This window comes from Sinocyclocheilus rhinocerous, unplaced genomic scaffold, assembly GCF_001515625.1.
Source record: "Sinocyclocheilus rhinocerous isolate Xijiao unplaced genomic scaffold, SAMN03320098_v1.1 scaffold1622, whole genome shotgun sequence".
Classification (NCBI taxonomy): domain Eukaryota; kingdom Metazoa; phylum Chordata; class Actinopteri; order Cypriniformes; family Cyprinidae; genus Sinocyclocheilus; species Sinocyclocheilus rhinocerous.
The window spans coordinates 203,228-219,072 of NW_015654513.1; the positions used below are offsets into that span (position 1 = coordinate 203,228).

General features: G+C 38.5%; 1 protein-coding gene across 2 annotated transcripts in view; it reads right to left on the minus strand.

The window, feature by feature from the left end:
* grik5 (glutamate receptor, ionotropic, kainate 5) overlaps window positions 1–15,845 on the minus strand; it is an 85,493-nt gene that overhangs the window by 16,146 nt on the left and 53,502 nt on the right. The window contains exons 5-9 of one of the 2 annotated variants that reach the window (XM_016524162.1): window positions 3,289–3,453; window positions 2,737–2,849; window positions 2,562–2,613; window positions 2,296–2,393; window positions 2,028–2,193 (exon numbers count right to left, since the gene is read on the minus strand). In XM_016524162.1, coding sequence (XP_016379648.1) covers window positions 2,028–2,193; window positions 2,296–2,393; window positions 2,562–2,613; window positions 2,737–2,849; window positions 3,289–3,406 — 547 coding nt within the window. In that variant the 5' untranslated portion in view covers window positions 3,407–3,453. Of the gene's footprint in view, window positions 1–2,027; window positions 2,194–2,295; window positions 2,394–2,561; window positions 2,692–2,736; window positions 2,850–3,288; window positions 3,454–15,845 lie in introns of those variants that run through there. The other variant, XM_016524161.1, reaches the window with a different exon arrangement.

Below are 15,845 nucleotides of genomic sequence, written 5' to 3' on the forward strand. Positions count from 1 at the left end.
CCTATTGTAGGAGACTCCCAAAACAATATTAGGAACCGTAAAAATGGCATAATAGGGGCACTTTAACTAGTTTTCTGTAATTTAATGACAAGGTAATATAACAATAAGTATACTGTTACAAATGTCTAATAATAATTTTAAAAATTATAAATAAAATGGTAACTCTTTACTTAAAGCCTTTATGTATAATGCATTATAAATGTATTATTAATGTATTAATTATGCCTTGTAATGTATTGTACAATCTCATGAATAATTGTAACCACAGTTAATACATTATAACACTTATCAATTTATTGTTACACTATGCATTTTAAATTCGGTTATAATTATTTACAAGATATAATGCCATTGTATGCGTATATAATGCGCATTATGAATAATTATAATGCATTATACCCTTTAAAAAGGCTTTAAGTAAATTGTTATCAATAAAATCTTACACAATTGAAAGTTGGTCAATACAGAGGATTTGCATGACTAACTTCAGCCCAGTGCAAATTTGTGTTGAAATCTTTGGCCCTCACACAAAACTCCAAATTCACATGGATTCCAATTAAAATAACTGGATTTCACCCACAAAAATTCACCAAACATCGGTAAATGTGACCACACAGCAGCATGCTAATGTCAAACTCTATTGAAATCAATTGTGTGGCACACTATTTGAGTTGCTGCTGATAATTCTCCAATTCAGTCACTCACTGCTTTTGGTTGTATATGGCTTGTTAATAGCGAGAACTGGACCTTAAAATAAAGTGTGACCCTGCTTTTCTGTAGTTTTTCCATGTATACATGCTAGATGGTCATGGTCATGTTTGACCATTGCGCTCGTGCCTTGCATCTTTTGCAGCGACACATTGTTTTAAAATCGTCTTTAGAGTAGTTAAACTTTTTTTTTAAATGCATGTCCATACCTTGCGGGGTTTTTTTTTTTTTTTTTTCACTGCCCTGCATCTCGTGTTTTTAAATGCAAGGACGCAGTCTGTATGAATCACTTCTTCGTATTCTACATATGTCTGCAGACTGCAGTAGATAAAAATCATGGTTAAATTCTGTTTAAAAGATAAGCTTTGTACAAAAAATGACTTAGAATGTGTTCACGCAGTTGTTTAGATGTTCCTTTCAGTCTGACAGACAAGAGGTCACCAGAGAAAAAACAGTTGAAGCTTACACAAAGTGTGTGGCATCAGATGACAGTTTCATAAATTAAAGGCAATGAGGTTTACCACAGAATCACTGCACACAACACATATGAAAACATTTGTGTCAAAACAGGCTTGCGAAATTGCTTTCTATCTGTTTAACGAGAAGCTGTAGTGCAGCAGCGAGCCTGTCTCCATCTCTTGCCACCATTTTAAATTAGCTTGATGAGTGGCAAGTTGCACCTACTCTGCTGCCATAGCAACCATAGTGCAGCCAACTGGGTCAGAGCTGAGCATTATGTAGCGATGCCCTCTCTAACACACATGAACGTCCAAAAGCACAAACACACGCACAGCCACACACACTGCATACGTGCTGGTGTCTCACACATTAACACGCGCAGCATGGGGGAGATTTATTCTCAGATTACGTGAACGTTATGTTGTCCAGTGACATGCTGTGTAATTGCCCAGCAGTATGTTTTATTGGCACAGCTACCTATTACAACAAAGTAATTGTTAGTGCTGGCAGTAAGAAAGCACTGCAGTGTCATTATCAGAGTCTGTTCTCCAGAACTTCTGTAATTTCATCTCTCTCATCAGCCTTGAATACATATTGTAATTTGAGTGTTTGCTGAGAGAAGATGATTGATTGGGCGGATGGAGTTGAGGAAATCAATTTAAATGTTTTTTGGAACAGTGGAATTATTGTGCATCTTTAGAAAGTTGCACCTTCTTCTGAAGACTTCAACACTAACTAATAATTATACGTTTCCTATGCTAAAAAAGTGTGTGTTGCTCTCCATGTGGAATCATTTTACATATTCAAGCTTGAAGGAAGAGCAGACCAGCTGATGAGCAGAGCAGAGGTCTCGGACTCACATTCGGCCTTAGCGCAGACCAGACTAGCCGATGGGTAGCTGAAGGAGCGTAGGATGGCTCCGATGGCAAGGCTCAGATCCTCATTGCTAGGATACAGAGTCACAGACGCAAAGCGCAGGTAAGGAAGCCGTGGAGTCTCTTCCGGACCGATTTTCACATGCGGAATCTGAGGGAGAGCGGTTTGAAGAACAAAAGGAAAGAGATTATGGTTAGCGAATGTACACAAAATAAGTAAACTTATTTTTTGGAATATTTAAATGAAGCTCACCTCCTTTTCCCCGCAGATGTGACTGACTATGGAGCCAGAGGCAGGGCTGGAGGCGGGGCCAATCACTGAGACCACGCCCTTCGGTAGAATCTGGCACACTACGACAAAAAAAGTAGACCATTTCATTCCTCATATCCACTGTGTTTGCCTTTCTGAGTCACTGTATGCTGTACTGCTTTACTTCAAAGTTTTTTTGTGTTGAGGGATGTGTGTGTGTGTGTGTGTGTGTGTGTGTGTGTGCGTGCACTTTTTAATGTATGACTCACTAGTATCTGTAGTCTCATACTGAGAGTCTTTCTGGAGTTCAAATATGTCGACCTCCACGCGAGCGCGAGCCGGGCCCTCCATCACACTGTTGATGCTCTCGCGTGCTAACGCTAAAGCTAACCGCTCCCCTCGCCCACAGACAGAGGAGTCTTTCTGGAGTTCAAATATGTCGACCTCCACGCGAGCGCGAGCCGGGCCCTCCATCACACTGTTGATGCTCTCGCGTGCTAACGCTAAAGCTAACCGCTCCCCTCGCCCACAGACAGAGCTGTCATCCAAAATTGCCGCTAACGGAGGAGAGAATGAGAATGAGAGCGAAACAGACAGATAATGTAGAGAGAAATATGGGTACAAGTAATATAAATGTAATTTATAAAACGGTTAGTTCCAGTCCTCGAATCTGATCGGTCAGAAGCTGTTTTAACACTTTATTCAGGATAAAGTTCCAATAATTATGAACGGCTTTTTTTGCCTGATGTATTATTGTTCCCATTATTTAATTCTTGATGTTTAAGTGGATTGATTGATTAATTATAATCACCTGATGTATGTCATCTGTTATATAATCACTGAGAAAAAGAATTGTCACTCTGACAAAGGCAGATAGCCAAAACGTTTGTCTATTTTATCTCCAGCCTTGATTCTAATAAAAGACTTAATGACTGCAGACCAACATTTATATCGCTTGTCCACCACATGACAAAAGTCCATACGTGTGCAACTTACCCATCCGTACGGATGACAGAATGGGTGTCTGGCTCAGGGAAGAAGGCGGCATGGTAACCACGGTGACTAACAGGAAGCGGAAGTAAATCGACAGCAGGAGCGCTGGCAGTTCCGGCATCTTCTACCGCTCCTCATGGAGATGCCTTCTGCTGCCTATAGCACCCCCTAGATGAACACAGAAATGAGATGAACTTTGTTATACATGAGCACTTACAGATTTCCATCAGTTTCTGTCTAGACTACAAAAACAGCTATTGTACATTTCCACCAAAGATACAGTTCACTGCACACACATTGACCTTTTGTGACAACTTGCTCCGGTTGTAGACAAAACAATTCGTCAAGCAACAAAAATATAAAAGGTAACATAAAATATCAAACCATTGTTTTGGGCATTGTTTTGTTTCGACCTGACATTTATTAAACGTTTCCTTGTCCTGAGAACATAGTTCAACCTTTGCCTGAATATATATATGCCAGTGTGGTTTTATTGTGTTCAGTTGATTAACAACAGACCTTACAAAACGATAATGAAACTGACATTTTAGTTTGAAGAATAAAATTCACAAAATACTTTTATTTAAGATGGTTTTAAACTAGATGTTGGAAACTAACATACAAAACTACTGCTAGGCTAACAATAATATTTTTAACCGAACTTCTGACTCCAACACCTATATAGTTACTAAGACAAAAACTTGTGACAACTTGCCCCAGTCTGCCCTATATCATCATGTCTTTGTGAGATATACACTAATGTTCAAAAGTTTTCAATGTTGAAAACAGTGCTTCTTAATATTTTTAGATATCAGGTAGAATGCAGAAATGTGATACATTTTTTCAAGATTATTGGATGAATATAAAGTTCAAAAGAACAGCATTTATTTTAAACAAATCTTTTGTAGCAAATATCTTGTTTGTGTGAAATACTGTCACGTTGTAACTATGCATTCAGTTTAATGCATTCTTGCTGAATAAAAGTATTAATTTACACACAAAAAATAAAATAAAATCTTACTGACCCCAATCTTTTGAACGGTAGTGTACTGTATGATGCTGTAACCCTGTGACACAGTACTTTAAAGTTTACTGAAAAACACACTACCGCTTAAGATACCAGCACAATAACACACTCAGCAAAATATCATCTAATTATCATTATCGATAAAATCCCAGAAAATATTGAGATATATTTTTTGTCAATATCGCACATCCTTAATATATTTAACATTTTGTTTAGAATTTTTTTTAAAAATAAATATGAGAAGTGCCCTTTTTTCCCCCTGCCCCTGGTAGCAGCAATTCAGCAGCAGCAGCAGCGTAGCAGATCTATTCCGCCCAAACCAAATACATTAACATTGTCATGTACATTACCATGCTAAAATTTTCCGAGAGTTGTCATGATAGAAATACACTAAAGTGTACATGCACCTAAATGACAGATATTTTGGTACTGCCTCACTTACAACTGTTTATTCTGAGAATATATTTTATCTTTTTATTTCAGTTAACATAATTAGAATTTGACAGTGATACTGTGTTGTGGTGAAGAGGGCTGTTTTACAGTTCCAGTAAAGTGTGACAGATTGTAGTAGTTTGCTGCATCTCCGAACCCACCCGCAAGAAGCCTGTATGAGCATTTGTGGCTTGAACAGATTTGTGTATTTACTTTAGTGAATCACGCAGATAGCGTGTGCAAATAAAAAGCGCCGTCATTGAGTGCAATTCATTCTTGGTGAATTGCCCCTCAGCACGCCAGTGTGTGTTTGCGTTCGCTGATGATTTCAGACCCCTGATGAAGAGGGCTTTTGATGGTTTTATTACGCTCTTGTGCTCTCGGCCCATGGAGTGCCAGGAGGGACACATAACGGGTGTCTTTTCCTGCCTCCGCTCTGGAATCTTTCCACAAGTGGAAAAGGCGAAGATAAGAAGGGAAAAGGCTTCCTCGATGCTTGCTCTTCATCTCACAGAAGCCTGGTGACATCTTAATGTGTCTGTATCAACCGGTACTGGCAATGCTTGCATCCAGCACTCTCATTTCACAATCCAAATCAATTAAGGAGAATGAATCACTCTGCTATTATTATAACTGTCAGATTCACTTCTTACTTACAAAGATGAAGAAGAAACAAATGAAGCGGCTGCTATCTACTCCTCCCTTTCCCTGAAGGCTTCCTCTTCAAGCATATTCTCTCTCAATGTCTTCTTTTCTCTCTATGTTTCATTTTCTTTTTTCTTTCTCTCGTTCTTTGTTCTCCTTTCGTTACCCTGCTTTTTATTTCAGTCCCCCTCTCCTCATTTCTGGTCGCCTCTTTCTTTTGTGGTCCCACCCTCTCCCCTAAATAATTTAGATTTTACAGTTTACTTGCCGGCTGCCAAGTATCGCTTCATTCAGGCGTGCGCATATGCAAAACAGCGGGTGTGAACTTTAGATTTATATTTGCGACACTGGTCATTAGTATTTGCCTGCAATAATTACAGTGGAACAATAATGGCTTCCTCAATTCTGTATAAACACACGCTGTGTCTTTTCATTTCCTCTTTTTCTCACTTTTCGTGCCCTTCTGACACATCCAAAGTGACTGAGAGAAAGAAAGAAAGAGGGGAGAAGAGATGAACAATGAAACAGGGAGGAGAGAAGTACATCCATCACTTGTTCCCTGTGGTCAAATAAATCCTGTTAGGTCTGTAAAGGTCAGAGTTCACAGAGATTGCTTTGAGTTGTGTGTGTGTGGGAGAGTGTGTATGAATCAAATACTGCACATCAGGGGCCGTATGTATAAAGTCGCTCAAAGTAAAAGTTTAGTCTTAAGTGTGTCAAAATTCTAAGAATGACGTAATTTTACTCTTATTCCTAGACTTAAGAATAAGAGTGATTCATAAGTATGTCCGTGTGATTTCCCTGTGCTGCTGTTAAGAGATGTGTGTGACACGGTCGTGACCTGCATCAGCAAACTGTCATGATTCCCTAATTCGTGACAATGCTTCTCACATCACTGTCCACTCCATTATAACACCAAACTGTGTGTAATGTTGCAGTAAAACTAATTAAGGACTGCCATGGACAGGTGACTCCTACATTTTTTGATATTCTTCATATTCTGTGTGGTGATCAGTTCACAGCAGTGATAGAAATTAATCTTTTCCAATAAGTTTAAATTGATTTTTACCTTTTATGGGCATTTTTACCTTCATAAAGCCATTTTTTTAAAGTGTTCATAATCTTTTCAGTCAAATTCTTAAATTGAATCAGTCAATTAGAATGATAAGTCATTTGGGCTGTTACCAAGCAAATTAAATCAGTATTGACAAAATTCATCTTTGCAATGCAAAGAAAACAGAAGCTGCATTACAAGGGGCATTTAGATGCATTTACACAATGTTTAATGCAGGACATGAATGTATTTAACCTGCAGTTACAAATGCATTAATACTGTTTTGATATAAACGTTGAATACTGATATTTGAAATTCTTAAAAAAAAAAGAAAAAGAAAAAGAAAGGATACTTTAAATGTGAAATTAAAACTGACAGTAGGTGGCAGCAAGTCACTGTTAATAAGTGAGTCATTGCGATTGAACCGAATCATTTAAACAGTTGATTCATTCAGGAATGAAACAGCGTCATGTAGGGACGCAAATTGAAATTATATTTGCTGGCGAAATAGAGCAAAAACAGGCAATATTGTGTCTAAAACGTAAGTGTCTTAATATTCAATTATTGTTTATTGAACTGCTGTATAAAATCAATATCACATTTGTAATCATGCTGCTTTTTGGTAGAAAAAACAGCAGTCTTCGCGTGATACTGATTAACTATATGGAAAGATATAAATATATACATGTCTGCCCCCTTATCTTGAATTTTGTGATCATTCTAAATGCATTTCATCACCACTCACCTCCACACCAAGACAAACACAACTGGAAAGGGAGGGAGGCTCTTTGCCTGTCTGTGATGTGCATGCGCCGATCGTGCTACACTGCATCGACAGAGTCTCAACATTTCCCGACCCGACCTGATATTTTTTTTATTTGTTTGACAGGGAAAGCTGTGACAGGGTAAACTTCCCAGAAAAAAGGGCACTTGCTTTCGAGGAAGAAAAAGGGCAGGTGCTCCCTTTGATGTCTATGTGTGCACGTGCCTGGCTGCTACTGTTGGTTATTGCTGTTGTTGTAGATTGTTGCTGCTGCTGCAAAGCAAGTACAGGAAAGTGCTACTACCAATACATACACCGATACGGTGCTGTGAGTATTTAAGACATACTGCTGCTGCAGAAGTAGCATATATAATAACCTGTAGCAGATCTATACAGGTGGAGCTGGGGAGGTGGAGGGTTTCAGAGGAACTCTGAAAGCGTGCTGCGAACTGCTCTAGTGGATGCTAACCAGCCATTTAAATGTAGAGCAGCAAGCTCATTGGATACGTAAACAACATGAACCAATTAGCTTGTGCCAAGTAGTTTAATGCTGTGAATATCATCAGTTTGAGTTAACGACCCATCAGCCTGCTCCATCTAGAGTTTCATGAAAAAACTTGGCATGTAGCTTTATGGTACCAATAGGCACCTTTTAGGTGTAAATAAGGCACAGAGGTGTCCTTTTGAAATGGTGCTGCTGCAGTGAGAGATAATATACTCTAATATATTTTATTTTCTAAAAATGTAACACAACAAAACTGAAACTAAACTGTCTGTTCTTGATTCCAGAACTAAAACTAAAAATGACTATAGCTGCTGCAGAAGTAGCATATATAATAACCTGTAGCAGATCTATACAGGTGGAGCTGGGGAGGTGGAGGGTTTCAGAGGAACTCTGAAAGCGTGCTGCGAACTGCTCTAGTGGATGCTAACCAGCCATTTAAATGTAGAGCAGCAAGCTCATTGGATACGTAAACAACATGAACCAATTAGCTTGTGCCAAGTAGTTTAATGCTGTGAATATCATCAGTTTGAGTTAACGACCCATCAGCCTGCTCCATCTAGAGTTTCATGAAAAAACTTGGCATGTAGCTTTATGGTACCAATAGGCACCTTTTAGGTGTAAATAAGGCACAGAGGTGTCCTTTTGAAATGGTGCTGCTGCAGTGAGAGATAATATACTCTAATATATTTTATTTTCTAAAAATGTAACACAACAAAACTGAAACTAAACTGTCTGTTCTTGATTCCAGAACTAAAACTAAAAATGACTATAAATTAATTTTAGATTTTGCTACATAGTATAAAGTTTGAAATCTTCACAACTTGCCTGCATTAAACATGAAACAGCATCACTAGTCAGAAATAAAAGTATAATATACTGACATGATTAACATCAGTTCATTAACTTTGGAAGCCTTCATATATTTGCCATTTATATATAGTAAGAAAAAAAAACTAAAACTAAAATTCGGAAAACTGAAACTAAAAGCCTAAAAAAATAACTAAAACTAACAAAAATTATACCAAACTAAAAATGAAATAGAAATAAAACCAAATTAAAAATTGGCTTTAAAAATGTGCTTTCCCATGGGCAGTAACAGCATGACATTTATGACAATGCAAATAACGCTGACTTATGTGAATAATGTGAAATTTATAATTGTTATAATTTACAAAGCAGACATATTAATCCTGACAAGAATGACAGTGACTTAAAATTCATATGCATTTTCTGATCTTTATATTCGGTTTCTGGAGTTTAACTTATTGAGTTATCAATTTTTTTGCACCAAAAATGTTAAGTATTGTAATGATTCAGTCCACTGAAGGCAAGCGTAGTGAAGAACCCAAGTGCAGTTTATTTACAGTGTGATCCAAACAATAATCCGAGACTTGACTTGACGAGGCATGAACAGACTTGACTTGACGAGGCATGAACAGACTTGACATGAACAGACTAGACTCACCGACAGCGGGTTACAACATCAATACACGACGAGGCACAATGGGAACATGAGGGCTATTTGTATCAAACAAAGAGGGTCACATGACATGAACAAACAAATGGGAAACAAGACACATGACCTAGACAACCAATCAGAACATGACAAAATGAACAGAGGAACCAATGGCATGAATACATGAGGGCAAGGGAAGCATGACACTGACAGGGACCATGACTGTGGCTTGGCAGACATGATGTGAGCAGGCTTTGGCATAGCAGGCATGACGTTAGCAGGCTTTGGCGTAGCAGACATGACGTTAGCAGGCTTTGGCATGGCAGGCGTGACGTGAGCAGACCCTGGAGTAGCAGGCGTGACGTGAACAACTCCAGACATGACGGTCGGGATGTGAAGAGGCTCTGGTGTGGTGGGCACTGTAGTATTGCGGGGCTCCTTATCCGCAAAACCCACAGTGTACGATGAGCCGCACAACAGCAGAGCATGATCAATGTATTGTTCAAGTGACCAGTGTGGGGTATTACGTGGCATGTCTTTACTTAAACCAAAACGAAAAATGTCTTTTAAGAAAGTACCATTGAAGTCCACTTGATAGTAAAGTTCACAAAAGTCTGCCACATACTCCTTAATGGAGCGATTACCTTGACGTAGGCGAACAAGATGATCTGCTGGGTTCATTATGAGGGTTGTGTATTCTGTAATGATTCAGTCCACTGAAGGCGAGCGTAGTGAAGAACCCATGTGCAGTTTATTTACAGACGTGATCCACAATTCAAACATAAACCAAGACTAGAGACACAGACTTGACATTACAAGTATTTGCACAAATGATCATTTTCCATCCTCATTTTCACTCTGTCAAAAACACATACTACTATGATAGGTGAAGTTCACTGCATCCTATCCGCAGCCTCCCCCACAACATGTTTGACGTTTTTTGTGATGGTCAAAGATAGCCAGCACTGTAATTGAGCTCAAAAATCAGTCTGTTTCAGCATGGTAATACATCACAAGGGATCAAATCTATTATAACGTGTTGTCAGACTGCTATAATTAATTGATATTTAGAAAAAATGGCAACATGTTGAGAATAATTAAGAAAAAAGTCCTTTGTGATGTTAGAAGAACAAATGAAAAACATTCTAATTCAGTCACTGAGGCATGTCATTAAAAATAAACATCAGCCAATAGATTGATCTTTTAGAAGGGAATGCATAGTTTTTTGAGGTGCTTGTCTACATCCAGGGACAAAACAATGCGGATGGTCTTAAAATCATTCCCTCACAGCTGTATAGTACTTGTGATTGATGGACAGACATGAGTTAAGAGCACATTTCCTTAAAAGTTAAATCTGTTTATCATATAAAGTGACTGTATCTTTTTACAAGGCTTGGATTAAACCCCTTGATTCATATGGATTCGTTTTATGATGCCTTTATGACTTTTTTTTTTTTGATCTTCTAAGTTTTGGTTCCCCGGCCTTTCAAAAGAGGGACAGAAACGTCTCAGATTTCCTTAACAATGTCTCTAATTTGTGATAATCAAAGTCTTATGGTTTTGGAACAGTATATGAGGGTGACAGATGATGACATTGTTTTCATTTTTGGGGCATTTAGACGACACTCATGACATCACAACTGGGGAGATTTCAAATCTCATTGTGTTTTAGAAGGCTGGAAAACCAAAATAAACTGGGGAGGTTAGCATTAAGGTATCATCCTGAGGCAGGATGTTTTTACCGCAAAGTAACTTCTTATACGTGTAATTATCAAAGACATTCACATTTACGCCCATTTAATGTAAATATGGCGCAGTGCAATTTAAGCAAATTTAGAGCTTGGTTAAACTACACTGGCAGATGGTTAGGAAATAAGATCTGGGGTTTTGTGCTGAAATACCACATTCAGACTTCCTGAGTCTTCTCTCAATGGGCAAATCAGTCAGAAACAGCTTGTCTCCCTAATTCTCTCCATCTCTTCTTCTGTCAGTTGATTCAGTGTACTTCTGCTCTCCTCTGACAATCTTTCAGCGCTTTGAGCCTCTTACTTTGAACTTAACCCACCCTGTAACATACACACCCATGCGCTCTCTCACTTATACAAAGAGAAAATCCACCAGCTTGACAGTCGATCCTTCCTTTTTCTTGCCTCCTTCTGATCCTACATGTCTCTTTGCATTTCCACCAACCTCTCTCACAGTTTCACACACATTTCCATGCTTTTGAAACAGGGGGATGTTTCCACTAGCTGTCCTTTTTGACAACATGGGTCAATGATGCTGTTCACACGTAACACACAAACACCAGTCCATGTGTGTTTTGACAGATCTGCTCTTCGACATTGACAAGGCCTGCCCTGAGGTGCAGCACAAACATCTGTGTCAAATCCAGATTCGTCACAGACACACGTGCACACACGGATGAACGGATGGACGAGTGATCGGCGCAGGCCTTGGACTTTGTTCACAGGATGCTGACTTACCTCACAGCAGAAAGCAATTCGCTCTCTGCCCACTCACAGATAAACACCATGCAATTAAGGATCTAACAGTCGTGATCGCGCCAGTAACAGACCAGTGTTTTGGCAGGATTTGAAAGATGCAGGTGTGGTCGGTCGCTGCTGAATATTTGATGGCGTTTTAACACTTTTGGGCTGGTACATTGTAAATACGTGATAAGATATGAAGATGAAAGGCTTATACCGATGTGAAATCTTGTTCTTTGTGTCAGATGAATGATTTAACCGACCCTGCTGTGCCAACAGATTTAAATGAGAGCATTTCAGCTGTACGGCTCTTTAGCATTCCCTTTGGCAGAGTAAACAAACACGATGATTCCTCATGCATGACGTCTGTAGATGCTCTCGGGAGCCACGGCACTTTCAGGCTCCTGAATTTATATGGGTGTGCAAGGTGCAGACCGCTGTGAACACGTGTAAAGCATAGCGTAATGATAAAGGACACGGACGCAAACACAACTGCGCTTCCAAGCCTGCAGATTACTAAACAATGTTAGCAAATCTGGTGATGAATATGCACACTTCATTACAAAACAAACACATACTGTAGGATTTAAAGAGCACATATCCATTCAAACCAAGTGGATGCTTGCCGTGGTAGAGCCATGTGGATTTTAAATGCAACTTTTAACAAAAAAAGGGATTTTTGTTGTAGGTGAAAAAATTGTTTGTCTAAATTAGTGTGGCATAAATCATCCATTCACATGTCTAAATGTGGTCACACTTCATTAGCTTCAAACTGAAAGTGCTGTCATCAGCTACCCACACTCTTGTCATTTGAAACGTTTAACTTTCAAACTTTTTCTCATGGAATATAATGATGTGGTTGTGCAACATTCAGACATAAATAGAGAATGTTTTTTTTTTAATTCAGTTTGAATTTGAATGGTGGTACAGAACAGATACAGAACTGAAATTCAAATTTAAGGAAGTACAATTAAAACGAACTGAAATTCAAAAACATCCATATAACCTCAATAGGTGTATATTGGTAAAGTGGGATGCTTTTGGAGATTTTAATTCTCTTGCACTCAAGTCAACTTTGAATAATGGTTTTGTCTTAAAATTTAAAGAACTTTAAAAAGTCTTGAAATCTGAAGTTACAGGCCTTACGAACAAACAAAAACTAACAGAGATGTTTGAAATGTCACTAACGTTTCGCTGGGTGGACGAACACTTCATTCACCAGAACGTCATTAATTGTTGAATTAATCTGAACTGTAAATTACACTTCCTTTAATTCCAATTCAACTTCATGTGGGATGTGGACAATTTCAATTCCAATTTATTAATTAAAAATGAACCACTGACTGTCAAGCACAGTTGTATTTTTGTATGTTTAAGAAAAACTGTTAGGGCTGGATTATAACTTAACTACTTACTTTGGTTATGTCTTATCTTGCCTATGGCACCAAGTGAGCCAGAACTGCCACCAGTGCCACCTCAAATACATATCAAAAATAAGTGCATGATGTGTCTGTCAGTATGTTAGAGCAGTAACTGTCAGTGTGTTTCAATGGATTACACTCAACCTTTACAATCACCAGAAATATTAATTCATATGAACTCTTCATTAAACATTAGGCTTTAGAGAAAAGGCCACTTATTGCTTGTTGAAGATGAAGTTAGGTCGCAGCTCAACCAATGGTTTCTATGATACGTTGTGACATTCATTCTGTCTCTCCTGCTCTCTCTATCACACACACGCTCACACACATATTGACACCAACATTAAATGAGTCAGATGACATTAGCTCTATCCGTCCCTTTCTCTCATAGTCAGATTATGCTGCCGTGGCAACAGGGTAAGATGGGAAGAAAAAGAGAGAGAATGCATCTGATATTTCAGAAAGTTAATGTTGGTTTTTCATCTTCTCCTTGTCTCTTACCTTTGAAGTTCATCAGTATGGAAATGGAACACAGTGAATTTTGATCTTTTCACTTGGCATAAAACAGAATATGATTACAGGGTTCTTTCCCATTGAGATTATTGTTTGTGCTCCTGACTCGCATTGATATATGATGTTGCGGTCTTATTCCATATTACTCTACCGAAGGTCCCTTAAGAGACTATGAATTCAATAAGGCAGTGACTGTGAACAAGTGTAAAATAAGACAGATGCTATTTATGTTGCATGTAAAAGAAGATGCAATTTACAGTCATTCACTAAACATTTGTGCCACTTTTGTATGTGGCTCAGTGAGTCGGGACTAAGGGTTTGAACACATGCATAATGCATGTGTGTATGTGTGGGTTTGTGTGTTGCCTTCCAAAATAAGTTTCCACCATTCATAACAGATCAGAGGATGATCACAGAAACTATTAACATACAAATTTCACAATTTTATGCTTTTTATTACCTCTTTTTTTTTTTGAGGTCTACAAATAATATTTTTTTTTGTATGTCAAAAACAGTCATATTTTAGGGTTTTAGGGTAATATCTTAGGGCCAGATTTTATCTATCTGGCCCTAAGAATGAAAAACTCCATATTTTGCGATTGTGACTTTAAGAAATGCCCCCTTCACTTGAGAAATGAGTAACAGCACTGAGTGGTGCTGTGCTCCAGTCCTCACACACTGGCTTGCAGGTTTGCTGTTGTCAAATATAGTTTCTGACCGCCCCATCCATCAATAACAGCCTCTGTGAAACGCTGTATTACATTGTTAAGTGAACCTTTCACTGTCTAAAATCTACCTGAAATGTGCCGCACAGAATGTTAAGATCAAACTGAAATGATCAGGGATCTTGTTAAAAAATAAACATGAAGCTGCTCATTTCTAAGGTTTGGTTCCTTTAGGAGGATCTGCAGAGCAGTAGGTGCTACACGCAAACAGGAACAGGTGGTTTTGGAAAACTTTCTCTCATTTTGCTCTTATATTGTTAGTCTTTTTATTCCACTTTAATATCATCATGACTAGACATAGAAGACTAATGCCAAATTAAAATGAGGGAATAAATGATCAGCTTAATTAAAAATTAAAATTGAATTAAAACTTGAGAAGATGGGAATAAACATCAAAATAAACTTCCAGCTCAAGTATGTGCCACTCGAAGGTACAGATTGTCCAATTAATAAACTGTTCATTTATTCCTTAATTTATTTTTAGCACACTTAGTCATCCATATGGCCATCCATATGGGCATTTGTTTAAAAAATATTAAATATGTTACAAATGTTAAACAAAATGCTTTTAAATAAATAAATCAATAAATAAAATGATGCACTGGAGAGGACATTTTGAGCTCCTAAACTTACAGTATGTTTTCAAAGCGCATCCATCTGTTTTATCTAAAAATATCCAGGGAAATCTGATGACCCCTTTAAAAAACCCCTGGATATAAAGCTCTGTAGACAGGACTAGATTCAAGACCCTTTTAATCAAACACACAAGGTGGCATACAGGTGATTTATCGTGGGCCCCTCTCCTCCCATTCATTGCGTTTAATCACACGGCCTTACAGCCAAGTATACAATCAATACTCATCACCTGACAGCGTATACACACACAATGCAGAGGATTACATACAGCGAGAGGAAAATGAGAGCTTGCGAAGCTTCGGGAGAGACAGAAAAGAGTAAGCAGGAGGACAAATTGGGTGCTGTGCCACTGGTTAACCGAGTAATTAAGTGACAGGCGGGAATAAGAGAGTGTAAATCACATCCAGGAAGGAGAATGCGAATGAAAGCGGATGAACGTGTGATAGAAAGAGAGAAGAGCGAGTTAGTGTGGAGAGATAGAGAGAGCAGGAGGGTGGAAGAGTGGGTAGAGATGGAGGAGTCTATATATAACTGCAGGGTTATTGAATAAAAGTGAGAGATCATACTGTTGTGTTTGATTACTTAACTCGGACAGCCATGGTAACCAACTAAACAGCACATGAAAAGCACTTTAAATGCACGCACACATACATGAAACGGTTACCGATGTGCAAACCAACACACAAGAGGGCTCTTCCAAAGCCTGTGCCAATATAACACTATAAAAGGAGTAAGAGTAGCATCGTGCAAACATCTCTTTGTTTGCCACGCGTCCAAACCGGCAACAAAAATAACACAGACCTCATAGTGCAGAAAAATCTATCAGCCTTTACCCATCTCAGAAAGCCAAGAACGAACCTTCTTTCCCCAGCAGACCGTTTCAACTCTCGCTCTCCC